General features: G+C 44.2%; 1 protein-coding gene and 1 long non-coding RNA gene across 9 annotated transcripts in view; one reads left to right on the plus strand and one right to left on the minus strand.

The window, feature by feature from the left end:
- LOC103345555 (uncharacterized) overlaps positions 1–22,544 on the minus strand; it is a 50,788-nt gene extending 28,244 nt beyond the window's left edge. The window contains exons 1-7 of one of the 7 annotated variants that reach the window (XR_007914142.2): positions 22,334–22,533; positions 12,442–12,559; positions 12,210–12,338; positions 9,789–10,004; positions 8,107–8,326; positions 6,600–6,700; positions 1,322–4,236 (exon numbers count right to left, since the gene is read on the minus strand). This is a non-coding gene — a long non-coding RNA (uncharacterized lncRNA). Of the gene's footprint in view, positions 1–1,321; positions 4,237–6,599; positions 9,168–9,788; positions 10,005–12,209; positions 12,339–12,441; positions 12,560–22,333 lie in introns of those variants that run through there. The other 6 variants (XR_011386293.1, XR_011386292.1, XR_007914132.2 and 3 more) reach the window with 6 other exon arrangements.
- The window catches only part of WWC2 (WW and C2 domain containing 2), a 262,307-nt gene that overhangs the window by 176,005 nt on the left and 59,325 nt on the right, over positions 1–26,977 (plus strand). For both annotated transcript variants that reach the window (XM_008250200.4, XM_070068324.1), the window contains exons 5-11: positions 3,634–3,713; positions 8,579–8,708; positions 11,843–11,989; positions 13,022–13,095; positions 16,163–16,405; positions 23,347–23,436; positions 24,913–25,523. In XM_008250200.4, the coding sequence (XP_008248422.2) occupies positions 3,634–3,713; positions 8,579–8,708; positions 11,843–11,989; positions 13,022–13,095; positions 16,163–16,405; positions 23,347–23,436; positions 24,913–25,523 (1,375 nt within the window). The remainder of the gene's footprint in view (positions 1–3,633; positions 3,714–8,578; positions 8,709–11,842; positions 11,990–13,021; positions 13,096–16,162; positions 16,406–23,346; positions 23,437–24,912; positions 25,524–26,977) is intronic.

Here is a 26,977-nt window from a genome sequence, read left to right on the forward strand (position 1 = left end):
CTTGAGCATGTCCCAAATTGTACATCTCTTCCCTCTCTTATCCCCACTCTTATGTTTAACAGGGATCACATTTCAGTTAAATTTCAACACTTAAGAATAACTGTGTATTAATTACAGAATTAAACCAGTCATATTAAGTAGAGCAGACAAAAAAAAACTACTAAGAGGGATAATGTATTAAGTTGTTCATTAACAGTCAGGGCTATGCTGATCAAGTCACCATTTCTCATAGTGTCGATTTCACTTCAACAGGTTTCCTTTTTGGTTTTCAGTCAGTTGTCACCATACCAGGGGACTCCAATTTAATCCCATCAAGGTGGCATGTACCAATGCCACCTAACTAGTCCAAGTGATCAATTTCAGTTCACAATTGATCAAAATGAAAGGACTAAGAGTCAAAGGGAGCACATAAACAAGTCTAGTACCTTCTAATACTAACCGATAGAATAAATAAAGGGGAGAGTGATCCAACATGGGAAGCGAGATACTCAGCAGACTCATAGAATGGCGGATGTCCTAAACAGCACTCTGGCCTCAGAATCAGCCCTAAAGGCATTCCGATCTGGCTGAAAAGCCCATGAGAGTATTTCAGGCATGGAAAGCCAAGACACTCTGGCAAAAAAAAAAAAAAAAAAAAACCTAAATGAAAGATCTCAGTGAGATCCCAGTGGAAAGAACAGGTCTTCAAAGAAGGAGGTACCTTTCTCTGAAGGGAGGAGAGAACCTCCACTTTGACTATGACCTTGTCTAAACAAGATAAGAGTCGGAGAACTCAGAGGGCTTCCATAGCCCTGGAAACTCATGACTGTAGCATAGGGAGATTACTGATGCCATAGATAGGAGTGTCAATTTGTAAAGTCAACAACAGGAGTCACTGTGCACTTACTCCTCATGTGGGATCTCTGTCCTTAATGTGCTGTACATTGAGGCTTAATGCTATAACGAGTACTCAAACAGTATATTTCACTTTGTGTTTCTATGGGGGTGCAAACTGTTGAAATCTTTACTTAATGTATACTAAACTGATCTTCTGTTAAAAAAAAAAAAAGAAAAAGAAATTATCAATTTCCAACTTGACTCTCACTGGGATTAAACATGACAATAGGTCTGATCTGATTTCATCATCATCTAAAAAAAATCATCTATTAATTTTCACTTTATGTTTCTGTGTGGGAGCAAACTGTTGAAATCCTTACTTAATGTATACTAAGCTGATCTTCTGTATATTAAGATAATCGAAAATGAATCTTGATGTGAATGGAAGGGGAGAGGGAGTGGGAGAGGGGAGGGTTGTGGGTGGGAGGGACGGTATGGGGGGGAAGCCATTGTAATCCATAAGTCATACTTTGGAAATTTATATTCATTAAATAAAAGTTTTAAAAAAATAAGTCTTTTAAAAAATTATGGGATATGTACTCCATGGAATACTACACAGCAGTAAAAGAAAATGAAATCCTGTTATTTGCAACCAAATGGATGAAACTGGAAGATATCATACTTAGTGAAATAAATCAGTCCCAAAAGAGCAAATACCATATGTTCTCTCTGATCTGTAATACTAATAGGACACCTAAAAGGTAATCTATAAAAGTGAAATTGACACTTGGAGATACAACGATTTTGAACAGCCCCTGTCTCAGCTGTTGAGGAGCAGGGTTTTTTTTTATATACAATTGTTAGACTCTTTATGTAGTATAAACATATGTGTATAAAGTTAATTGAAAATAGATATTAGTAAAATATAAGGATGAGAACAGGATTGGGAGGAGGAAGGTGGGAGGGTAGGTACGGTGATAAGAATCACTGTGTTCTTAAAGTTGTATTTATGAAATGCATGAAGTTTGTATTCCTTAAATAAAAGGTTTCTGGGGCAAAATACTTATGAAAACAATTTAAAAATAATTTTTTTGGTACAAAAGAAGTCTTCCCCCAAATCTGGTTCCACTCTTTATGGAGCACTTTTTGCCACCTAGCTGACAAGCCAAAATCTTGAAAGTCGTTTTCAGTGCAAGTTTTCTTACCTTCCACACTGAGTTCAATACCACATTCTGTTGATTCTACCTGCAGAGGTATCCCTCCTCTGGGCTTTGCTCTCTACTTTGCGTTCCCACATGCCAGCCCACAGTTTAGGCACAGAGGCCCCTTTGGCCCACCACAAAGTCCTCCCTGAATTCATTTAAAGTTACAGAAGAGATCTTGCTTTAAAATCCCTCCCTAAATCTCATTGTTCTTAGGATAAGATTTAGAAATTCTCATTGGGCTTAAGTGCTGCAACATCAGGCCTGCAGTCCTGGCCCACACCACTTTCCTCCCTCTGGCTGGAGTCCAGTAACAGTAGCATTCCTTACATTCCGAGATTTGCTGAGTGTTCAGGGTTTCTGCACAAGTTGTACCTTTTGAAGACCCCCTTCACCAAGTAAGCTCCCACTCACCCCCTCCCAACTCAAACCTCATTTCCTCCCATAGGCTCTATGCAGCCCCTAGACTGAATTAGACCCCACTTCCCCTCTTCCTGCACATGTTCTGTGCGTCTCCTTTATAGAAACTGGTAGTTGGTTTGATTTAGTTTGTCGGCTCTGTATCTGGCTCCCCCATTGTTCTTTTAGATCCACGAGGGTAGGAATCATTGTGGGTTTTCTTCTCACTGCCAGCCTCAGGCTGGACATGTGGTGGAAAGTCTGTAAATATTTGCAGAATGAGTAAAATAAATAGAAAATAAAAGCTAAAAACACACTGAAATACTGTGTTAAGGGATGTGCTGAAAACTTAAGGCTATAACTTGATAATATGGACATAAGTTTCTTAGTAGTTCATGACTAAACCAGATGTGCTGCTTTTCTGATATGTCCAATGTAAGTAGCATTACTAGAAAAGATAGCGGGCAACAGGAAAAACAAAAAATAATGTATTGATGACCACGGTTTGGTTCTGTTCCAGAGGCTGGGGCTCTGTGATGAGCTTACTTTCCCGTGGGGGCAGGTCGTACACAAGAACACAGGCAGTCTCAGATCTTGAAAGATGTGGTAGACTAAGGAGAACAGTAACAGCACAGAGAGGGTGGCTACAGGAGACTGATTTGAGTACATGCCATTGGAGCAGACACTGGGATGACAAGGAGTCGCCATCACTTGCGACCTGTGGGAAGAGCCTTCCAGGCCTAGGAGCAGCAAATGCAAAACACTGAGGCAGGCATCAGCCAGGCATGTCCAGGAAGCAGGGCTGGCCTGGGAGCACTGGACAAAGAGTGCAAACCTCTGGAGTCAGAGCTCTGACCCCTTCCCTTCCTTATTAGCCATTTATCCCAGAATGGAGACCATGCTGATGTCTGTTTCATAGGGCTTTTGTTTTGCTGAATAAAATTATGCACACAAATAGTAACAGTGATAGACATCATTGGTAACTTAAACAGAATCCATAGCTACCCTGTAGGATTCATGAGAAGGAAAAACTGGCAAACTGGATATAACTTACACTAATGGATAGTGTTTATATGATTATTAGCTTATTTTCTTTTAGGAGGCCAGTGCCTTATCTATTAGGCTACCGGGGCTTCTTAACTTTTTTTCTTTTAAAACAATGTGCTGTGTTGCAGTTTATAAATGTTAATTAATTTCCATTAATTTCTTACAAAAGGTTAAAAAGCTGAAGAGAGAACTCTCACAGATGAAGCAAGAGCTGCTCTATAAAGAACAAGGCTTTGAAACGTTACAACAGTGAGTATAAAATCCTGAAATTGACTTTAGCATGAGTCAGAGTTCCCTAATACAAAGAAAATAGAGGTTCTCAATGAAACAGTGAAAAACTCAAAACTACATCAGAAGTTAAAGAAAAAAAATCCACCACTACAAAAAGCTATACACTTTGAAAATGTTTGAAGTATTTATTAATCATTGGAGATCCAAAGAAAACAAAGTGAAATCCTGACTTGGCCCCCTGGAGGACGTGGAGTGGAGCTGGAGAGCTAGCCTGGGAGGTGCCTGTTCACATTCTGTCCTGGAGATTGCACCCGGTGGGCTGCACTCGACCCCGGGGAGCCCGCAGCGGCCGAGCCCTTGGGTGGAGGCATCTGTCTGCCTATGTGCTCCCTGAGGCGCTGTCCGCTGATCTCAGGGGAGCAAGAACAAGGCAGGTGTCAGCAAAGGAGTGTGAGTGTGCTCCTCGCTTCCTGGCTCCCTTCTCTCCTGGCCAGGTCGCTGCTGAAGTCTGAGGGGCCACTAGCATAGCCTCGGGCTGGGTCTGCGTGAAATGGAGACAGCAGAGGCCAATGGATTGGGAAAGCTGTGCCCCGTTCCTAGCCCCTGAAAACCCCTGCTCTGCCTGCTAGCCAAATGGTGAGAGGCACAGGTACACTACCCAGGCCCCCACGCCCACCTCACAGCGCCTCTCGTGGAGGGGACGAATCCTGTGGTCTTCACCACTCAATCACTCCAGGAAGGCACGCGGCTGCTCTGGCGCTGAAGTGCGGGATTGCCAGGGCTTTCCCCGGTGGGTTTTGTGTTCATGCACTTTCATATTCTTCCCGGCCGCACCTCAGAAATGCCAAGCTGCGCTCAGGAGCCACGTCCCTGTGAAGCACCCAGCTCCGTTCCCTCTCCCTGTGAAGTCCTGCTCTGCTTTCTGCTCTTAGAATATGTGGGACAACCCCAGGCAGCAGGCTCCACCTCATGAAAGACCTTACGTGTCCGTGGCTGGGCCTGCACAGGCTGCTTGCTCTGTGTGTTTAGATGCCATGCTGTGCCCTGGGACACCCCGTCAGGCCCCTGGCCTTGAGTTTCAGACACTTGCTTTGATACTTTAGCCTTCCCTTTCTGCTTGCTCTCCTGTGCAATTGTGACCCCGTTGTTCTTTCAGGTCTTCCTCTCCTGGTGGTTCTCAAACCTGGACATCACATTAGAATAATCTGGGGGAGTCCTTAAAAAACAAACACAACTGCCTCTGCTCTCCACCCAGGTCTCTTTTATGAGCTCGCAGGTGGTTCTCAAGTGTCCCCAGGAGCTATGCTGGCCCCAGAGCTCTGCTAATGGCCCAGCACACCCGGAGTGACATAGATGTGCTGTTTAGTAATTGGGTGTCAACAATAAGCAGGCCTTTGTGGTGGGGCGTAGGTTAAGAAAACAGACTTTGAAGACGTCCACAAAATGTTCAGCCATACGTTAAACGTTTTCAAGGCACATGAAATTATAACACATGTCACCACCCAGGATTAAAGGTTAGCCAAACTTGCTGTTTTTGTTACACTGATGTAACAATGCCTTATTGTTTTAAAGCAGTTGCAATTTTTATAGGAATCTAAGGCATGTTTAAGAATCTGTCAATAACATTCCACAAGGAAACAATAGACATTTGTTGTATAAATTGGGGCGTTCTCTTCCAATGATTCTAATCCCTTGCATCAAGAACAGAAAGATACGAGATCTACATGAAGACCTCCCTGTTGATCATAATTGTAGACAAAATAAACCTGTTTTCATCCAAGTGTTGACCATTCTACTACCAAAACATGAAATGCTAACTGATTGAACCGGAGAGCAGACTTCTTAACAAACCACATTCCATGTGCTATAAAGGGACTTTTCATTTGTGGCTATGAGAGATGATACATTTCCGGAGAAGATTTAAATAGAATCTCATCTCAGGCTTTTTTAACTTTTCACTTTTTCACAATAGAATGAAATATTTTTGTAGAATTATAATGTAGTTTAAATTTGGGCTTTCATTTTACATAGTTTATGTTTGGCGAACAAATACAGTTTTGTTCTCTATGTTATTCATTTCAGTTTGTAATCCCAAATTTAACCTTGGCGTATGCAGTAGTGTAGCTTCTGTGTAGGGGGGTACTGGGAAGATGCACATTGCCATTTTGCCAACTCCAGTGTTTGCTCAAAATTGGAAAATGGGAAGTGGTGAAACTCTTAGCAAGCCAAGAGCATATATAGATTCTCTTAAGGTTTGGCTCTGGGGGTACACATTTCCCAGTGAAGGAACGCAAAATGAAAATCTCTTCCTCTTTTAGAAAAGACCTAGATATACAGTATATGCTAGAGAACACAAACAAGCCAAAAAGTATTTTAAAAATGTTTAGGGCAGAGAAGGTACAGTTAAAGTAAGAACCGAAAGTTCAGTGTTGGATTTTAAACAGCAGCAAGTGATGCCCATATTTTATTTTAGGGTCATTTGGGGTCAAAAGAGAGAAAAGGTAGGAAATGAAAAGTGGAGGAGAAAAAGGAGAAAGTTAGAAATAAAGGTAAGGCGCCGCGGTTCAATAGGCCAATCCTCCACCTTGCGGCGCCGGCACACTGGGTTCTAGTCCCGGTCAGGGCGCCAGATTCTGTCCCGGTTGCCCTTCTTCCAGGCCAGCTCTCTGCTGTGGCCAGGGAGTGCAGTGGAGGATGGCCCAAGTGCTTGGGCTCTGCACTCGCATGGGAGACCAGGAGAAGCACCTGGCTCCTGGCTTCGGATAAGCATGGTGCGCCGGCCGCAGCGTGGCGGCCATTGGAGGGTGAACCAATGGCAAAAGGAGACCTTTCTCTCTGTCTCTCTCTCTCACTGTCTACTCTACCTGTCAAAAAAAAAAAAGAAATGTAAAAAGATGTACTTACAGATATATTTATAGAGGCCCAATGGAGGCAAGAGGCAGGGAAGGAACAACCAAGAGGGTTCAGCACTATGAGTGCTGAACGGAGATAGCTTATTCTTCATTCTATAGAAAAGTGGATAGCCAACAAATTGTCATCTGAACCTCAAATTAGTAGCCATGAACTAGTCTTGCTTTTATTTTTAGATGCTAAAATTTATTTCAGATAGCTTACTTTTATTTTCAAATGATAAAGTTTATTTCTAAGTTAAAGGTTTGTTTTACATTAAATTCTGAAGATACATGAACAGGAAGAAAGTTACTTTAGAAATTCACTTTGGCAGTTATTGATATCTGTATTATTGGCTTTTTCATGAAGTCTCCCATTTTTCTTGTTTTTAACTTAAAAATGCTGCTTATGAAAATGCCTACATCCTATATTTCAGAACAGTAATTGTTTTACTTAATAAGCTTTTGCCACAACCAAGTTGGTAGATGTAGTACTGAGGGGAGCCAAAAATTTCATTGATAAATCCCTACCCAAATACATGGAATTAACCAATATTTAAAACACTTCACTGTCTCATTAAATATTTCAAATGTAATAGTCGTTAAGAGCCCCAAGCCTGAGTCTATCATCTTAGGATACTGTTTAACCTTTTTAGGGCCTGCATTTGAAAAAACTTCCTGGCTTTAGTTTCATTTAGAAAAAATACAACCAGGGGATCTCCAGAGTCCCTTTCCACCCCAAACACATTCTGTGTAAGAGTGTGTGTGAGATTTAAAAATCCTGTGACTTCCTGGATTTTATTAGCAGATAACCTGATCAACAAATTTATTTTCTTAGATTCTTTTAAGGTTTTAATTGCTTGTTCAGCAGGAAAAAAAATGATTACTAAATTAGTATTTGGAGAAATATTAGTGCATGATCTACAAACTGCACTTACTTGAGGATGTTTGTTTGGAAGACTTATTAGACTGATTTTTCCTTTTCAGATTACAGCTTTCACACTGAAATAAATATTAATTAAACGTTTAAGCCCTATAAGCTCTGAGTCCATTCTCTGGTTCATTAGGTGCCATTTGTCTGGCATGTCATTGGTTAAAACCAAGAATCAGCCTGAGAACATGTGACATTGTTGGCTGGAGGCAGAGGCACAGCCCTGTGCACCACAAGTAGAGTCCAGTTGTGGTCATCGTGACTCCTGGACAGCACATAGGTGGCTGGGGAGAGCCCCGACAGTGATGGTGACACAAATGTTAAATTTTCTTAAAATGAATTGGCTGTTTTGCTGGGCTACACAAAATCCATCTCATAGGTTGATGCTGTGAGCTCTGAGGGCATTGGGTAAACATTCAGTGTGAATTAATGAGTGAATACATCAGCACTTTTGCCTTTGCCCTAAATTTGAATGTGTTAGCAAGGCAAGCAATTGTATCTTGACTCATGAATTTAATAAAAATGGAATACTTTATATGCCAGTCCACATATTGTAGAATACACTAATACAAATAATGATTCATTTACTCACCATTTGCTAACTTGCATGCACAGTGCTAAGTGTTGCACAGGCATCACAGCATGTAAAACCAGGTGACAGGCGGTGGGCACTCCCATCTTTCTCCTGAAGCATTCACCCACGGCTTTTACTTTTCTCCAGATGGAGCGCAGGATCAACACTTGATGGATGAGGTTTGGGTTACGCCAGCAGTGGGATCATCCAGACACTGAAAAGCTATCATTATGTGAGCCTAAAAATGATTAGAAATGGACCAGGTCTGAGGTGGGAGCAGGGGAAGTCTTAGCTAGATATGATTAAAAAGAGAAACAGAGAGAAACAGCCTGGAAGGATGGCAGTGCTGTAGGAGAGTCCAGAAGTGGAATCATCAGCCAACGAAGACAGTCCAAGAATCCAGTTTCTGTTGTCCACTTAACTTGCTTTTGGTCATCTTTTGACTTTATTTTTTTTTCTGTTTTCTTTCTTTTTTTTTCTCTTTTAACAGAATTGATAAAAAAATGTCTGGAGGCCAGAGTGGATATGAACTTAATGAAGCCAAAGCCATTCTAACTGAACTGAAGTCTATCAGAAAGGCTATCAGTTCAGGAGAAAAAGAGAAACAAGATCTGATGCAGGTATGTTACAGAACATTGTGTGAAGTCAGGGAAGCAGCTTGGGAGGCCTGGGAAACTCTCCTTGAGGCAGAAGTTATGTGTCAGAGTTTGGATGGCCCTTCATCACATCCCTCCATTCATACAGAATTGGGCAACAGATTGTTACAGGCTGAGGCTGATTGCCTTAGAGAATAGATTGGTTCAAAGCTCCTAATAGGCTTTTAACATTTTTGTTTAAAAAAAAAAACAAAACAAAACTTTATTCTCATTTATTTGGATTCCATACAAACAGAGATCTTCCATCTGTGAGTTCACTTCCCAAATGCTGCAACAGCTGGGGCAGGGCCACATTGAAGCAAGGAACCAGGAACTGATTTCAGGTCTCCTATGTGAGTGACAGGCACGTGAGCCATCAGCTGTTGCTTCCCAGGGTGCATGTCAGCAGGAAGCTGGATGGGAAGTGGAAATGGGACTTGAGCTCTGAAATCAGATGTGGACATCCCAAGCAATGTCTCCACTTCTGTGTCAAATCCTCACCCCCTCCTCACCCCACACACCCAACTTAACTGAAGGTAGGCTTAGGATATCCTGTGTGTTTGTGGCTGGTAGATGCTGGAGCCCACATCTTGGTGCACCCTGAAACTCTCTGAAAACTTTATGTGGGACCTGGATAAGTGGGGTTCTCTATACCTGGGATTCTCAACCCGGGTTACACAGAGTGTCTGTCGTCTGCCATCAGTCTTTAGAGGGTTTGCCTTTTGGGTGTGAGACTATGTGAAAGTTTCTTTCTGACCCAGCTAATTCTGAGGTGCTAGCGAATGGTGGGGTGCGAAGTGTTGACTTGGCTGGGGAATGCCTGTGTGGTTTTCCTGGGAAAGTTGCTGATAGCATTAGACCCCTTGTTATATCTGTATAGTTCTCACCCTAAGATCTTAAGTCCCAAGGATCCAGCCTCATGTGTAGCACAAACAAAACAGACATTCAGTGGTGAGTATTTGGAATATCTGTACATACCAATATAGTTCAGTTTTTTTTTACAGGGGTCCCCCTCTTCTTCCCTTCCCTCCATCCCATAATTATCAGGAGTAATAAGATTCTTACTTCAGGTATTTGGAATTTTTTATCTAGCAGAGTGAGAACTTAGGCTGCATCTTTGGGGAAACGTTGAAGCCAGTGGTGATGTTTATATCATTTTTAGAACCTCTACATTTAAATATCGTATTCAGCTATTTCATGTTGACTTTCAAAATGTTAGTTGAACGTACATAAATAGTCTTGCATCCACAAGGTTTTCTGTTTTGAGAATGTTGAAATAAACTGCAAGAAAAAGTATAATAGAAAAGAGTAAAAATAATAGCAAATACTTGTAAGTACTGACTTTGTGCCAGACAGTTTTCTAACCACCTTGCATGTACATAGCTCACTGAATCCTCCTAGAAGCCCCTAGAGATAGGCACTCTTACTACCCTTAGTTTACATACAAACACATTGCAGCACGTACAGGTCAAATAAGCTACATGGAGTCCTGCAGCTGGGAAGTAGCAGGACTTGGATTCAGACCTGGGCAGCCCCTGGAATCTGTGGTTTTGATGTAGACATAACACATACGGGACTTATAAGTAATTGTTTTTGGTCCTGCTTATTAAACCAGTATTTCCTGAAATGCACATAATAGGTCCTTCTTCTAAAAGAAGTAAATGGACTTGAACAAATCTACATAGGAACTTTATAATTTAACAGTGTTGTATCATCCTAATTTCTCCTATAAAGTCTGGATTCACACACAGTCCAGGTTAAAAGATTAGATTCCTTTTTAATTATTGAATACACAAAATAAGTCATTAGTAGATACAGAAATCAGCAATAGGCCTGAAAGGGACAATTAGATTCTGTGACTATCAAGCCTCTTTGAACATAGTAAGAAAACTATGTTACATCAGACTGTAGTACACACACACACACACACACACACAAGTCACAGAAATATGCCTACTCTTAATATTGGTAGTGTACTTTAATTTCTGGTATTTCCTATTTCATTAAGAAACATACTAGTCACAACCTATTAAATTGAACGCTTTGTAATTAAGTGCACTATCATTGCAGGTAACATTGAAAAATACTGATGTTTTCACTTCACAGTTGTAAACATAGAAAACACTTGCCAAGGACACTGAGAGCTTTGTTTGTTTCTCTAATATGTTGTTGAATGTGAGCCTTTATGTCTATTCCTCTTGTATACACATATACATATTTTGAAAGAAAATAGTGGTTAGGTAAAAATAAATATTAGATCTTTGATATTTTTATTACAAAAATTTTTAACAATTAGGATTGACCGTTAGATGTTCTTGATGATTCATAGTGGCTTTGTACCGTTTTTATTAGTATTACTAATGTAGATTGTACTCTTTTTCTTTAACAGTTTAGATAAAATTCTCCATTTTTTTATACTTGCATCTGTTCACATTCTCCTACGGTAAACCCAGTATCTTAAACACGTAGCCTTTCTGTTACTCGCTTTACCAAACCAGACACACCACCCACCATACGCAGTGCCATGCCGTAGGCACACAGAGATTCTCAGCTGGGGCCTGTGCCACTCCTTCACAACTTCCAGGCCTCGGTTTCCTAATCCTTAACATTGACGTAAGGGGAATAACCTCTTGGGCCCTGTCCAGATGGAAAGTGGCATAACAGTGGAAGCCTTCTAAGTAGGAAGCTGTCTTATTATGGCTAAAATGAAAGATTGAATTGTACATAAGGGTATTCTCTGTTTCTATAATAGCTATTGCATAAAGAAAGTGGATCCTATGGAAATAGATTTCTTAATGAAATTTTTTATTTAAAAAAATTTTTTTATTTAAAAAAATTTCATGTATTAAATATAAAGACACCACTACTCACAGAAAAGTGCTCTTTTGGGAAAGGTAAAGACAACTTGTTAAATACCATCTCCCATACTTCCAAAGTCATCTGTGTGTGCAAAATTATATTCTACTCTCATGTCTTCAGTAATAAAAGGTGGAAAGTACCTACTAGAATAAAGTCCTTGCTTTTTCCTTCGAGACTGGCTCTTTCTGTTTAATTTTACCTGATGGGGAGGATTGCTATCTTTACGTTAAGCTTCATGAAATGCTTTGTTTCCTGAACAGAGTCTTGCTAAGCTGCAGGAGCGGTTTCATTTGGATCAAAACATTGGCAGATCTGAGCCAGATTTGAGATCCAGTCCTGTGAACTCTCATTTATCTCTCTCCAGACAGACCCTTGATGCCGGGTCACAAACCAGCATTTCCGGAGATGTAAGTTCTCTGTCAAAAGGTTGGCCCATGAAGGCCGTTGGTGGGCTATAGTTACCGCATAGATGGGGAACCGGAACAGGAGCTGGGCATGCAGTTTGGACTCTGGGTGTGTGGAAGCTCTGTTTCATTCTCATAAGATTCGTTTTAAAAATCAAAGCCCTATCTTTGATAAGCTTCCAGGCATATCAGGATTTGTCCGTTTGAATATCTTTGTTCCAACCTTTTCATTCTGCATTTCTTCCAAGATGCTAAGAAACGTCTGGAGACATATGAGAATTTAACTTTTTCCTGTTAATTATTCTCATTATCAAGTCTTGGAAGTTGAGAATCTTTCAAAGAAACATTAAGGCTAATGAGAAACAGAAGAAACAAACAAGAAAAGTTTGTTTTTGTAAATCCACAGTTGATATATTAAGATATATCATTTGTATCTGACATTTGAAAATACTTACTGTGGATTGGAAATGAACTATTTTGCGTTCTTGCTTTTGGGATGCCATTAACAGATGTTTGCTTTTCAGTAAGTTCCCAGTTATTTTCATATTCTCTAATGCTTCCTTGAAGTATGTGCTGTGAAAGTAAAAACAGGTAGAGATGAAAGCAGGCCTTACCTGATTGAAAATTAATTTTTGAAGTTACCTAGTTTATATTTTTGTACAGTTGAAAGCTGAATGATGGAAATTTTTAGCTCATAAAGGCAGGGAAATTAGTTCTAGTTCATTAATTTTATTGACCCATACACCCTTCATAAACTCTTAGATACCAGACACATTTACCTGCTATTTTTTTTGTCTTGAATTTAATGTGGAGAGAGAGCGATGTTAAAGTCTTTGAAAACCAGACAAGGTTGAATTGAAAGAAATGTTTTGCCCCCACTGAGACTATAAAGTGAGTGCCTTTAAAAACTGGTGTTTCCCAATTTTAGTACCATCTTCTTTAGCTTTCTAATTACTTGTACTTTCTAGAAACAAAAGCAGTCTGCCTCATTGATTAGCAAAGTTAATTGACTTCTTTCCTTTTGTTTTTCACTAGATCGGAATGAGAAGTAGATCAAACTTAGCTGAAAAGGTCAGGCTAAGCCTACAGTATGAAGAAGCCAAAAGAAGGTAATGACAGGGGAGCTGTTTTGTTTGGGCGTCAGGAACATGATTTTGTATTCCAGAATGATCTTTACTCCTATGGTGACATCTGCTGGGCATTGCCACACATTCTTTCCAAGGTTGCCCTTGACATTCTAGGGTGTAGGGATTGTCTCCACCCTTTCTGTCTCTTCCCTTTTCCCTGTCTTTAGAGCTGAAGAGCAGGGAGAGTTCACGAGAAGTGTGGAAATGGAGTCACCCGTTCTCATCTGGAAAAACAAGGAAGCTTTGGGCTTATACAATACTTGTCTCTCAATTAAAAGTGAGAAGGTTGGTTTCTTAGATGAAGCATGATGCAGGGGCTCAGGCACAGGACTTAATGGCTGAGGAGTTATCAAGTAAAGTCTAGTAAAGTCTTTTCAGTGTGCACCTTTGCTTTGAATTTCTTACCTCTGACACCTTGTTGATGCTGAGGTGTCTTCCCGGTTGACTTACTTCAGGGAGAAGGCAGGGAGCATCCTGTTTCTCATATTTACCTTATAAACCCTTATTACCCTTGGGCTCTTTTGGAGTGAGGCATCAAAGATGTTGCCATCCTCACCTGGTAGGTGGACGCAGGTTACTTTCATAGCATAGACAGCCTTGTTTTGAGGGATGAGGTCATGCTGACATCTTTTATTTCATTATTTCCCTTATAAAAGCTTAAAAATGCCATTGGTTAATTATTTACGGTGACATTAGGAAAACCTGCATTATCACTCTGTAGGAGAAAAAGAAATTTATCACATTCTTCCCCCCTGAGCAGGAAACACTCAGCAGAGAGCCTTCTAGAATATCATGGCTTCCTACCATAAAGAATCCCATCAGATACTGAAGTATGTCTGTTATTAATGGTAATGATGATAATCTAAAAGTAATTGGCCATAGTGCTTAGAGATTATCTGGCTTTAACAAAGCAAAATAGATATAATATTTGCCTCTCTGTAGACTATGTTCCTAATATATTTGGTTCTTCAATTTACTGAAGGAAATTTAACATTTGTCCCACAAATTCTTAACCATAGGAGCTTGAGTAAATCACTTGGTCATCCTTAATAACAGTTTAGTCTGCCAATTTTAACACCTTTAAATTCTCCCTGATGAATTTTGAATTTCTTGAGGTTAGGAAAAAATTGTATGTACTTTATTCTCTCCTTCTTCATGCCCGGCCTAGTGTCTTTCCTTCAGTAAATATTGAGGAGCGATGCGTGAATGTGTGGCCTGGAGAGGTGCCTGCTTGTGGGCCTCTTGCTGGGAGCGTGCAGCCGTTAGCACGCAGAACTCCTGGATTCTGCTGGGCACAAGCCCGAGGTTTATGTGGTCCCTGTGAGGAGAATGGCCAGCGCTCGGAATTCATCTTGGAGAGGCAGGCCTTGGGCTCCTGGGTTCTTTTGGGCTTGATTATGAGTTCCTTGGATCATCTTGGGCTTTTGCTTTTCTTTGACTGCTAATAGGTAATTCCACTTGGAGCTTTCTACAACTCTCTCCTCACAGGCTCCCCTGGAAGTCTTCTGCATGTTCTGCACACCCTTTTTGAAGTAAAACTTAAGACATCCCTAATGCCTACTCACCCAAGTAATCAGTAGGCACCTTTCCTCCATGCCCTACATTGTTGCGCCTGTTCAGTCAGTTGCCTCCGTCACATCAGAACCAAAGACACTATTTTTCCCACTCGGTTACATTGCTGAACCATTTGGGGTTTGATTTTAGTTATTAGTGATGTTGATGAGATGATAAATCTCAAGGGTTTTTTGTGGATGTTGAAAGTGCTATTAGATAAGTAAAGAGGCGGGTTGTGTTTCTCTGAAACCTGTGTTTTCCTCCAGCCTTTGTTTTATATGTTTAATGAAGCCAATAATATCATGCTTATTTAGCATTTTAGTGATGAGTTTTCCAGGATGTTGAGACAGGTGTTTATGGTTTGTGGTTAAAGCTGAAGAACAGCTGACGTTACATCTATCGTAAGTACAGACAGTAGGTGAAAAAGAGAAGCACTCTACCTATGCAGCACCAGTCAAGGATGGCGGTGTTAATCTTAAACAGGAAACATACAGCGTGAGGATGTGGGTCTTCCGCCTGCATTTCTTGTTCACCTTCCTCTTCCCCTTCTATTAATTTCTTCCACCAAAGAGGGAGAAAAAAATGTCCTCCTTTATGTCTGTTTTTCGTACTCTGATGTGAGCTACAGCAGCATCCAAAGTAGTCACCAGTATCCTTTTAGAGGAGCATAGATTCCGTCGCCAGCGTGGATTGATGTTGTCCTGTGGTCGGAAGAGCCACAGGTGGTCTACCTGGTGAACGCTTGGGGTTTCTTCATGGTGCCATCGAGCACTTGATTCGTTTCGATCTGGGAGTTAGTATAACTGCACAGTGTGAAGTGAGGCAAGGGAAGAACAGCCCGGTCTGCCTTGGGCACTTGCTCCTCTTCCCCGCACGTCGCTGTCTCCCTGGCCTCACACGTGTAGCTGCAGCAGGTGCTGGCAACGGTTGCTCCCGTGCAGCATCACCGTGTGGAAGGTGCCAGTCCTGAAGCCCGTGGCTGTCTCAGTCCCAGTCCCGAGGGGGATCAGCCTCTGCAGCCTCTCTCCCTTGCCCTTGGCGCTGCTAGGGCCTGCTGGGAGCAACTTCACTCACCTGTGGACCAAGTCCCTGCTTGCTTCTCTCTCCTCTTCCTTGCCTGACTTGCTCATACCTTTGGCTCTGCCCTGCCTGCCCTGGGGATTGCTATTTGGCTAGGGATGGTGTCTTTCCCCCGATGGACAGAATCTCATGGCACTCAGGGCATTTTTTGCCTTGGTTTTTTAAAAGGAAGTCCCCAGATGTCCCCCCATTCTCCTACACTGGGAGTGCCGTGTGGGGCTGGCCTGCCCCGGCCCCCAGAGTGCTCTGCTTTTGGAGCTTCTGGGTACTTGATCTTCACCCTTGGCCCGGGTTGGTGGGTGTGCTCACTCAAATCCTGAAGGTGGGGATCACGGTGGTGGGGAGACCACACCCCTGCATGCTGTCCAGTTGGATGTTCTCAGCCACTGCTTGCCTCTTCTGTCCTTTGTTTCAGTATGGCCAACTTAAAGATTGAGCTGTCGAAATTGGACACTGAGACCTGGCCTGGGGCGCTGGATGTTGAGAAAGAGAGACTGATGTTGATTCACGAAAAAGAAGAACTTTTAAAAGAGCTGCAGTTCGTCACGCCGCAGACGCGCTCTCAGGATGAGCTGGAACGCCTGGAGGCTGAAAGGCAGCGGCTGGAGGAAGAGCTGCTGCCCGTGCGGGGTGCGCCGAGCCGAGCTCTGGCCGAGAGGTTTGTGTTGGTCCCTGGACAGGCCAGCCCACGCCCCGGGGCTGTGTCCAGCCCGCATGCCCTGAGAGACCGCAGGAAAGGACTTTCTGTCCTAGAGCAGTGGAGGGCACCCTGCCTGCAGCTCCCACTGTGTCCATTCCTCTGTGCTTGTTAGGGACTCAGAATGCCCGGGACAGACGTTGAGCGAGAAACAGCCCGGCATTGACTGAGCCGCGTGACATTAGCCGTAGACTGTTGCCCTCTGATAAGAAAGATGATCTAGACCCTTGGAGCAGCGGGAGCTTTCTGTGCTGGGCTTTACTGCTCACGAGAAGGTGCAGGGATATTGCTCTTCTTTCCTAACAGGTCAGAATGCTCACTTGGATTTGGTTTGTCAGTTGAAACTCTTCCCTGGAGCACATGAGAATGTAAAGGCCAACTTCTCATGGTATTACACAGTTTTCTGAGGGAAGATGTGAGCTAATTAACTTAAAAAAAAAAATCCAGTCCAGTAAAGAGATCACCTGAGTATGAAGCCAAGGAACCTTCGTGTGTCAGTTGGATGTGAACACACCTGCCCAGGCATGCTGGGTCCAGACTGCTGCTGGGGGGTTGGGCATCTGCACACCCATCCTGTAGGCCAGCAAGGAAGAAGCAGCACATGTCCCACAAGGACAGAAAAGAAGTGGTCGTTGGTGGTATTTCAGGTGGCCTAAGAGTCAGTGTAAAACATGCAGCAGTGATCCAGTTGCTTTTCTGGTGACAGTTTACTAAATGTTTACGCTTGTATGGCTAGATAATATCAATACCTCTGAAAAGGTAGGGCGGCAGAGGAAAACCCCTCCCACCTTCCCCGCTAGGTGTTAGCCTGTGGACTTGGCACCCTCAGCCTCATTTCTCCATCATGGGAGAGTTGATTTCTGTGAGTTTGTAGGCTGTAGGAAGCATGAGGAAGCTGCAGAAGAGAAAGCCTCTACAGACTACATTCTTTACCATCTTAAAGGCTTCTTGCGGGCACGCCCACTCCCTCTTCTTGTCTTCCCCTCTTGCTCTGGCCCACTGTCCAGAGGTGCTGACTGCAGGGCCACCTGAGGTGGCGTAAGCAGGGCCACGCACAGGCACATCTGACAAAGACCGGAAGGAGCAAAATCAGGGGTGAGAAGACCAGGCAGAACTGAACCGCAGGTGTGCTCAGGGTGCTTCAGAGGCAGAATGAGCCTTTGGCCGAGGGTTGAAGACACCCGGGTCCCACATTGGACTGCCTGTGTCAGTGCCTGACTCCAGCTTCCTGCTAGTGCAGGCCCTAGGAGGCAGTGATGTGGCATTAGTAACGGGGTTGCACCACCCACATGGGACACCTGCATTGCCTTCCTAAGCTGCTCGTCCGCCCACTTTAGTCATTCCTCAGCTTCAGTTGCTGCAGGAGTTTGGAAAGTGAGCCAGTGATGTGAGTACCTTCTCACTTCTCGCACCCTCTCTCCCCCCACCTCCCTCGCTCTCCCTCTCCCTCCTACTCCCTGCCCCTCCCTCTCTCTCCTCCTCCCTCCCTCTCCTTCTGTCTCCCTTCCTCTCTCTCCCTTCCTCTCCCCTTTCCTCCCTCCCTTCCTCTCCCTCCCTCCCTCCCTCCCTCTCTCTTCCCCCTCCCTCCCTCCCTTCCTCCCTCCCCCTCTCTCCCTCCTCCCCTCTCTCCCTCCCTCCCTCCCTCCCTCTCCCTCCTCTCTTCCCCCTCCCTCCCTCCCTCCCTCTCCCCCTCTCTCCCCCCTCCTTCCCTCCCTCCGTCTCTCTCCCCCTCTCTCCCTCCCTCCCTCCCTCCCTCCGTCTCTCTCCCCCTTCTCTCCCTCCCACCCTCTCTCTCCCCCTCCCTCTCTCTCCCCCTCCCTCTCCCTTCCTCTCCCTCCCTCCCTCTCCCTTCCTCTCCCTCCCTGCTTTCTTCCCTCCCTCTCTCTTTCTCTCCATCTCTCTTTCTCTTCCTTTTTCTCTTTTTCTGTCTTTCCCCAAATAAAATTTTTAAAAATTTACAAGAGAATCTGATGCTTTAAAAAAAAAATCTTTGATAAATGAGACTGACTGTTTCACGTTTTCGGCAGAGCTGAAGTGGGCACTGAGTCTGGGGTCTCCCAGCAGACACGGCAGCGTAGGACTTCGGGCTGTGCTGTTGTTAATGGCTTTCATTCCCCAGTGCCCTGGCACTTTTTCCTACTCTTCACCTTTTATTGTTTCTCCCACTGTATGTACATATTTCTGCTCTGCGTGTTACAGCTGGGGAACCAGAAGGGAATACCTTTGCAAGCAGTGTATTTCTTTGGTGTTAAAGCAGATGGAGGCAGGAGACACTTTTGGGAAATAAGATTTTCTGTGTGGAACTTAGTTTCATTGTGGAACGAATTCTGCTCCACCAACACCAGATCCTGCGGTTTCTTCTTGGTACCTCCATGACTATCAAAGGAAACTACTTGCAGAATTCTTCCAAGTTTTCCTGTTTTCCGTTTGTTCTGAGGGTTCCTCCTTAGATCAGGAGTGACCTGAAGCAGAATTCTGAGTCATTATTGAATTTTGCTCCTTGAATTTTCAGCCACTGTATGTAACTTGGCCTGACAGCAGTGACTGCCCTCATCACCATGGACGTGATGCACACTGGGGGAAGAGGGACTCTCTTTTGGAGGTCAAAAGAGAAATTGCTCTTAAATGAAGAAGTCCCTGCAGTGTAGGTCCCATTATGCAGCTTTCATGTTCCTTCCATATGGTTATGAAAATTCCTTACACTCCGTACTTTTCTATAGTTGATAAGTTGCCCCTTATTTTCTTACATATTCTAGTTTCACCTGACAATTGCCAAAGTGTTACACTTGTTTCTTAATTAGAATTGTTTCTTAATTTTAGGTACTGCTTCTGGAAATTTTTTTATGCAGCTGAGTAGAGATCTATGTGTCTTTTTTTTTTCTTTAAGTAGAGGCGAGACATCTTACTTCTGCTACACAACTTGGAATTCTTTCTGGTTCACATTTCTGGGCTGAGAGGAGACCACACAGTGTCTCTCCCTCGGGACACTAGGAGCAGAGCTGGGAGGGTGTAAGCCCCCATGCTGGGCAAAGGGCAGCTGGCAGGGAAGGGGAGGACCTTCCAGGGCCAAGTGGAAAGAGCCTGGAGATGAGCTCCGAGAGACACGCCCCTGACCCACAGGAAGTCGGGAAGGTTACTTCCCGAGAGACACACCTGGAATGTGAGGAAGGGTTTGTCTCTCCCAAGGAGAAACCTGGAGCAATCGTTGGAGCTGCCCCACTGGGAGGTTTCTGTGACCGCCGGGCCTTTGCTGTGCTTCTCCCCGTGACACCAGGAAGAAGGGGGCACTGGGAGGGCTGTGCAGAGGAAGGAAAGCAGACCCTGGCCTCCTGGGGCCTGACTGTCTAACCAAGGGAACATGTGAGCGCAGGCCAGAGCCAGGCGTGGGTAGTTCAGAGCGAAGCCAGAGCGCCAGGACCGGCCAGGACCGGCAGAGCCCGGCGTTGGGCAGTTCTGCGGGAAGCAAGCGCCTCAGGACTGAATTTTGATGTCATCCTGCTGTCTCCTTAAAGCACTAGGAAAAGTCTCATTTTTAATAAAAGCAGTAATTCAGCACTTCCAAAGTTTTAGAAAACACAGATTTTTTTGGAGAGTTTTGGGCTTTCTCTAGATCTTGTGTACCTTCTAATTCTAACACATTTTATTTTGTATTAATTTTTTTCCTTATTGGGTTTTTGTTTACATTTGAGAGATTAAAAAAATAAGGACTGTGTTCCTTTTTAGAATAGACCTTTGAAAACTGTGAATTAAAAATTTATCACGCTTTGAAGTATTAAAATGGCAAGAACTACATTTTTAATTTTAACATATAATGAAATTATGTTGTTGACACATCAAAGGGGTAGATACCTATAAATAAAATACAAGCATATTTCCTTACTGCCAGAAACATACATAGCATTTCAAAGGGGTTGGAAATTAGGGAAATTTTATTTTTCTCCAAACAAAAAGTGGCTAATTTTTTCTCTCACCACCATGCTGAGGCTTAGCACAAATAGGATTTGTTTTCTCCTCTGTGCAGCACCTTGTCTTCTCCTCGTCCCTTTGATCCCTCTAACAGCCTTATCAGGTAGCCACAGAGGGCTGCAATCACCATTTTACAGATGTAAAAGGTGAGCGCCTGGGTGCAGGGACTTGCCTCAGGCTGTGCAGCTACGGCAGGCCTGCCGCAGAGCCAAGACTGGACGCCCAGGTGCGCCTTTTCCCAATCCCTTCCTGCCAGTGCCTCGTCTGCTCTGAGCTGCTTTATTTTGATGATGTCTGAAGACACTCAGGGGACACAGACGGCATTCATGCAGGCCTTTGGCTGCATCAACCCCAGGGCTGCTTGACATGTTTGAAAATGACTTCCTACTCAAGTGTGCAGCTCCGTAATGTTCTAATTTTAAAAAAGAAAAAACTCAAGTGGTTGAATGTTAGTGAGATGTCAGTGCTAACTTGGTGCAGGTTATTAGGTGTGCTGTAGTCAGGAAAGGAAGTCACCTCTAGTTTGTTTGTTTGTTTGTTTGTTTGTTTTTTGACAGGCAGAGTGGACAGTGAGAGAGAGACAGAGAGAAAGGTCTTCCTTTTTGCTGTTGGTTCACCCTCCAATGGCCGCTGCAGCCGGTGCGCTGCAGCCGGTGCGCTGCGGCCGGTGCGCTGCGGCCGGCACACCGCGCTGATCCGATGGCAGGAGCCAGGTACTTCTCCTGGTCTCCCATGGGGTGCAGGGCCCAAGTACTTGGGTCATCCTCCACTGCACTCCCGGGCCATAGCAGAGAGCTGGCCTGGAAGAGGGGCAACCGGGACAGAATCCGGCGCCCTGACCGGGACTAGAACCTGGTGTGCCGGCGCCGCAAGGCAGAGGATTAGCCTAGTGAGCCACGGCACTGGCCAACCTCTAGGTTTTGACATCTTGCTCCAGACAGGCACAGAGGGGCCCACCAGGTCATTGTGGACTGATTTCCTTTATCACTAAAATGCTCATCTAATTAGGATTGAAGTGTTCACCACTAACTTATTTTGCAACAATCCTAGTTAAATTCCATACCAAGATGACCTTTTTCAAGTTTTTATTACTATTGCCAAATATTTCGATAAGGGGCAGATGTTTAGCCTACTGGTTCAGAGACCCACATGCCACCTTAGAGGACCTCCATGTGATACCCAGCTCAGCTCACTGTCAGTGCAGACCCTGGGAGGCAGCAGTGACAACTCAACCCAGGTTTCTGGATTGAGTTCCTGTCTCCCATCTTCAGCCCCAACCCAGTCCTGGCCCTTGTAGGCATTTAGAGAGGGAACTAGCCTGCCTGTCAATAAATACATTTTTAAAAAATAATTTTTAAACACTTTAATCACATGAAAGCAAGTCACAGACCTGTGTAAGAATTCTGTAGTCTTTATTTAGTTTTTTTTTCTTATCATCACCCTTTTTTTTTTGTTTTTGTTTTAATTTTTATTTTATTTTATTTAATGAAAATAAATTTCCAAAGCACAGCTTATGGATTACAATAGCTTCCCCCCCATAACTTCCCTCCCACCCACAACACTCCCCTCTCCCACTCCCTCTTCCCTTCTATTCACATCAAGATTAATTTTCAATTATCTTTATATACAGAAGATCAGTTTAGCATATATTAAGTAAAGATTTCAACAGTTTGCACCCACACAGAAACACAGTTTGAGTACTAGTTATAGCATTAATTAAACACCTAAGAGTAATTGTGTATCAATTACAGAGTTCAACCAATAGTTTTAAGTAGAACATAAAAAATACTAAAAGTGTAAAGTATTAAAAGTGCAACTTTTGTATTGTTGTGGCTTCCCCCCCAACCTCCCTCCCTCCCATGGCCCTCCCCTCTCCCACTCCCTCTCCCATCCCACCCTTCATCGAGTTTCATTTTCAATTACCTTCATATACTGAAGATCAACTTAGTATATACTAAGCAAGGATTTCAACAGGCTGTACTCACACAACCACACAAGGTATAGGGTATTGTTCGACTAGTAGTGTTGTTTTAAGCTTCATAGTAAAACACATTAAGGACAGAGATCCTACGTGGGGAGCATGTACCCAGTGACTCCCATTGTTGATTTAACAGTTGGCATTCTTATTTATGACGTCAGCAATTACCCGAGCCTCTTGCTATGAGCTGTCTAGGCTATGGAAGCCCCTTGAGTTCACTGACTCTGAACTTGTTTAGTCAAGGCCGTATCACAGTGAAGGTTCCTTCCTCCCTTCAGAGAAAGGCGCCTCTCTCCTTGATGGCCTGTTCCTTCTGCTGGGGTCTTGTTCACCAGGATCTTTCATTTAGATTGTTTTTTTTGCCACCGTGTCATGGCTTTCCATGCTTGTGAGACTCTCATGGACTTTTTAGCCAGATCCAAATGTCCCAAGGGTTGATTCTGAGGCAGGAGTGCTGCCATTCTATGAGTCTGCTGTGTGTCCTGTGTCCCCCACAGGATCATTCTCTCCCTTTTAATTCTGTCCTTCATTATTTGCTTACACTGGTCTTATTTGTGAAATCTCGTCGACACATACCCTATCTTTTTGATCAGTTGTGTATGTATACTTATCACTTTACCAAGTGCTCTGGCATTGGTACCTGCCTCCTTGGTCACCCTTTTCTTTGACACTATTCTTCCCTAACTCCTAGGACCATTTTACTTACCTATTTAAGAAAATTTCAGACTCCTGACATTTTGAAATTCTCAGTGACTCCAGAGGTTGGGCAGGAATCTCCTCTTCACTTTAGCTCAGCTGTGTGTGCCTTGCTGGTGGTCCTGTTCTAGCTGTCACGTTCATTGATAGGTGATGCTGTGTGTGTATGTGTGAGTGTGTGAGAGAGAGACCGCGATAAGAATCTTTTAGTTTTTTTGTTTTATTGTAATCATCTGAAAATAATGTCTGTATTTTTTCCTAGATTGAAATTGGAAGAGCGAAGGAAAGAGCTGCTACAGAAACTTGAAGAAACTACTAAATTAACTAGTTACCTGCATTCGCAGCTTAAAAGGTGAGCTAGGCAGGTTCTGGGTGGGGGGACTGTTCTCCAGCTATGCTCAGGCATGTTGCAGGTCACTGCTGATTTCTTTGCATTTCATTTTCAGCTATTTAAAAGTAAATAAGGTAGTACCTCCAGCACAATTAATATTTGAGTTACCAAATTTCAAGCCATGTAGATTGTCTTCTTGTGAACTCCCCATGGTCATGTTGGTAATGAATTTGGAACATGTTGCAGGACAAAGTTATGTTTTAGCTGTTGGGCCATCCTTAGGAAAGTAACACATTTCTCCCATTTCCCCGTCTTTAAAATAAATAGTGTGGGGGAAATTTGCCTTAAAATATTTAGCCATAGATTTTCTTCTATTGGTTAGAAAAATATTCACCCCTTGAATTTATGCACAAAGAAGAGGAAAGGCATGAAGGAGCCCTGGAAGCTTTTGTGTAATCTCTTTGTTTTTATATGTTTACCCTTTAAAAAAAAAAGATTTATTTATTTATTTGAAAGGCAGATTTACAGAGAGGCAGAGAGAGAGAGGCAGAAAGAGAAAGAGAAAGATGTCTTCCATCCATTGGTTCACTCCCCAGATGACTGCAGTGGCTGGAGCTGTGCTGATCTGAAGCCAGGAGCTTTCCCAGGCGCATTAGCAGAGAGCTGGATTGGAAGTGGAGCAGCTGGGACTCAAACCAGCGCCAGTGTGGGATGCAGGTGGCAGCTTTACCTGTGCCAGCCCCAAGCTTACCCTTTTTTTAATCTAAAAACAAAAAGTTGGTTTAAGTGAAGTAACTATAATAACGTTTCATCCTTTTTGTTTCTGGTTTTTTTCCCTTTTAACATATTTAAATTAAAAATTGCTTCTAGATATTCATGTATGAAGACTTTCAAATATGTATTTTACATTTTTTTAAAAAGTGTGCAGAAGGGTAATTTTTAGTAAGAATAGAATTGCTACTTTTTAAGGAGTATCTGAGGGGGCCAGCATTGTGGTGTAGCAGGTAAAGCCACTGCCTGCAAAGCTGACATCCCATATGGGTGCCGGTTCAAGTCCCGGCTTCTCCACTTCTGATCCAACCCCCTGCTAAAAGATGACCCACTGTTGGGCCCCATTGCCCACATGGGAAACCTGGATGAAACTCCTGGCTTCTGGCTCCAGCCAGACCCAGCCTTGACTGTTGTGGCCATCTGGAGAGTGATCTAGCAGATGGAAGACCCCTCCCTCTGTCTCTCCTTCTAGGTAACTCTGACTTTCAAATAAATACATTAAAAAGCAAAGTGTTTGAAGAATAGGGTTGCAGGGGTTTAGTGAACACACAAGAAAAGATAGGCTGTTGTAGCTAACGCCCTGCCCCGGTCCGGTCCATTAACGCCCTCCCTTGGTGTCATCGGGTTCCTTCTCTTGGGGCCTACGTCCTGGGGGAGCTTGCAGAGGTTGTGATGGGATTTTCCGGACTGGACCAGATTTCACAGTGCGTGCTCCTCTTCCTCCAGCCTGTCCGCCAGCACCCTGTCCATGTCGTCCGGGAGCAGCCTGGGCTCCCTGGCGTCCAGCCGTGGCTCTCTGAACACCTCCAGCAGAGGGTCGCTCAACTCCCTCAGCTCCAGTGAGCTCTATTACAGCAGTCAGGGGGACCAGATGGACGTGGACTATCAGTATAAACTGGACTTCCTTCTGCAAGAGAAAGGCGGGTACATTCCTTCTGGACCCATCACCACCATCCATGAGAACGAGGTGGCCAAGTCTCCTGGCCAGCGTGGACTGTGCGGGGTGGCAGCCACAGCTGCTGGCCACACCCCCCCACTGACCGAGGCCCCCAAGTCTGTGACGTCCCTGTCCTCGCGGTCCTCCCTGTCCTCCTTGTCCCCTCCTGGCTCACCGTTGGTCTTGGAGGGTGCGTTCCCCATGTCCTCTCACGAGGCCACGCTGCGTCAGTTCACGGCCGACTTCGACGACTGTGAGCTGAGCAGCCGCTTTGCGGACATCGGCCTCAGGGAAAATCAGGTGCTGCTGGACGCTGATTCTGGAGGAACGCCCCAGCCGGCCTCGGAGGACCCAGACCTCAGTGAGTGCCCCAGGGAGCCTCTGTGTGAAGGAGTTGCAGGTGAGTGCGGACCTCGGCTTGGAAGGAGACAATGGAGGCTTACTCTTCCCATGTAAACCAACAGACAGTCGCCCTGTTTCCTTGACGTCTGTGTGTCAGCTCCATTTAAGGTGTGCTTTCTCATATGCACAGGCATTTTTTTTTCTTGAGAAAGTAAAAGTTACCTTCTGTTCTTAACCAGTTGAATCATTAAGTCCCTGTGCTTTTTCCAGAGACACTGTGTGTGTGGTAGCTGACAGGGAATGTATTTTATGAGCACACTTGATGCTTCCAAATAGATTGTGGTTCTGAAATAGCCAGGCAAAGAAGCAGGCTGGCTTTTAAAATTTGGCCTAACACAGATTAAAACCAAGGCAATTAGCATACCAGCTAATTAGTACCAAGGTTCAGTGTTTAGACTGCTCAGGGAATTCTATATAAATACAATTTTTTGTTCCATGCCAGACTCTTTTTGCTTCAAGTTCAAGTGGCAAAACAGGATGCAGTGCATGGTGTTACCCTGCCCTCTTCTGGCCACCTCGGTACTTGCAGCCCGAGGAAGCGGGACAGATGAGTTCTGCATTGGTACTCAGAACAGGAAGAATTTCTTTCTTCTCTCTCTCTCTCTCTAAATGTTTTCGTTTGCAAAGTGAAAACATTTACTATATTAGATATGCTTGTGAAGAGCACTAGAGGGTGCCTTGTTGGCAAATGATCACTCTTCTGGTCCGAGGTGGATGAGCTCTTCCAGGGCTAGCTTGAGGCCAGAAATATAGGTAAAAAGTCTTGTGCAGAGCTGCTGGTGCTGCCTTGTGTCCCATCGCACAGAAAGGGACAGCCCGCCTTAGGAGGGGGAAATCTTTTTGTTTGTATGTACATACGGTCCTAGGAATTAAGTGATTGGTGGATTCAGATGTTTAAAGCAATAGACAGACCAGACCTAGCCTGTTCCTTGGTTTCACACTGTACTCAGCTGGTGGGGCATATGAAACAGCTGTGGGGTTTGTGTGCCCCCTCCTGGGGATGTGTCAGAGCTGCCAGCAACATGCTGGTGAAGGAATTGAAGCAGGGGGTGGTGTGGACACTGGGGGCTCCCCTCTGCCGGAGGGAATAGCCACATGCCCTCTCGGCTGTGCCCTGGTGGGCACCTTAGCCAGTCTGTCTGGCAGTGAATGCTAGGAGGTTTGACACCATGAAACACACGAAGTCTCTGATCAGGCCGGGCCCAGTCATGAGTCATGCACCGTGTGACGGGACCGTGAGTCCCCGCCTCAGACGGCGGGGGTTATGGAAGGAAGAGCAGAACGGAAGCAGGCGGAGTGTGGTTTGCAGCATTCTTCTGTGCTTTGGATTTGAAGAGTCCTACGTTTCTTGAGCATTTCAAGTTACTTTCAGTCTGCATGTATCCTGAGTAGCCCCTAGTGACCAGTGCATTTAGGGGGGCGGGAGAGGGAGGGCGGGTCAGCAGAAAGCCT

This window comes from Oryctolagus cuniculus, chromosome 2, assembly GCF_964237555.1.
Source record: "Oryctolagus cuniculus chromosome 2, mOryCun1.1, whole genome shotgun sequence".
Classification (NCBI taxonomy): Eukaryota; Metazoa; Chordata; class Mammalia; order Lagomorpha; family Leporidae; genus Oryctolagus; species Oryctolagus cuniculus.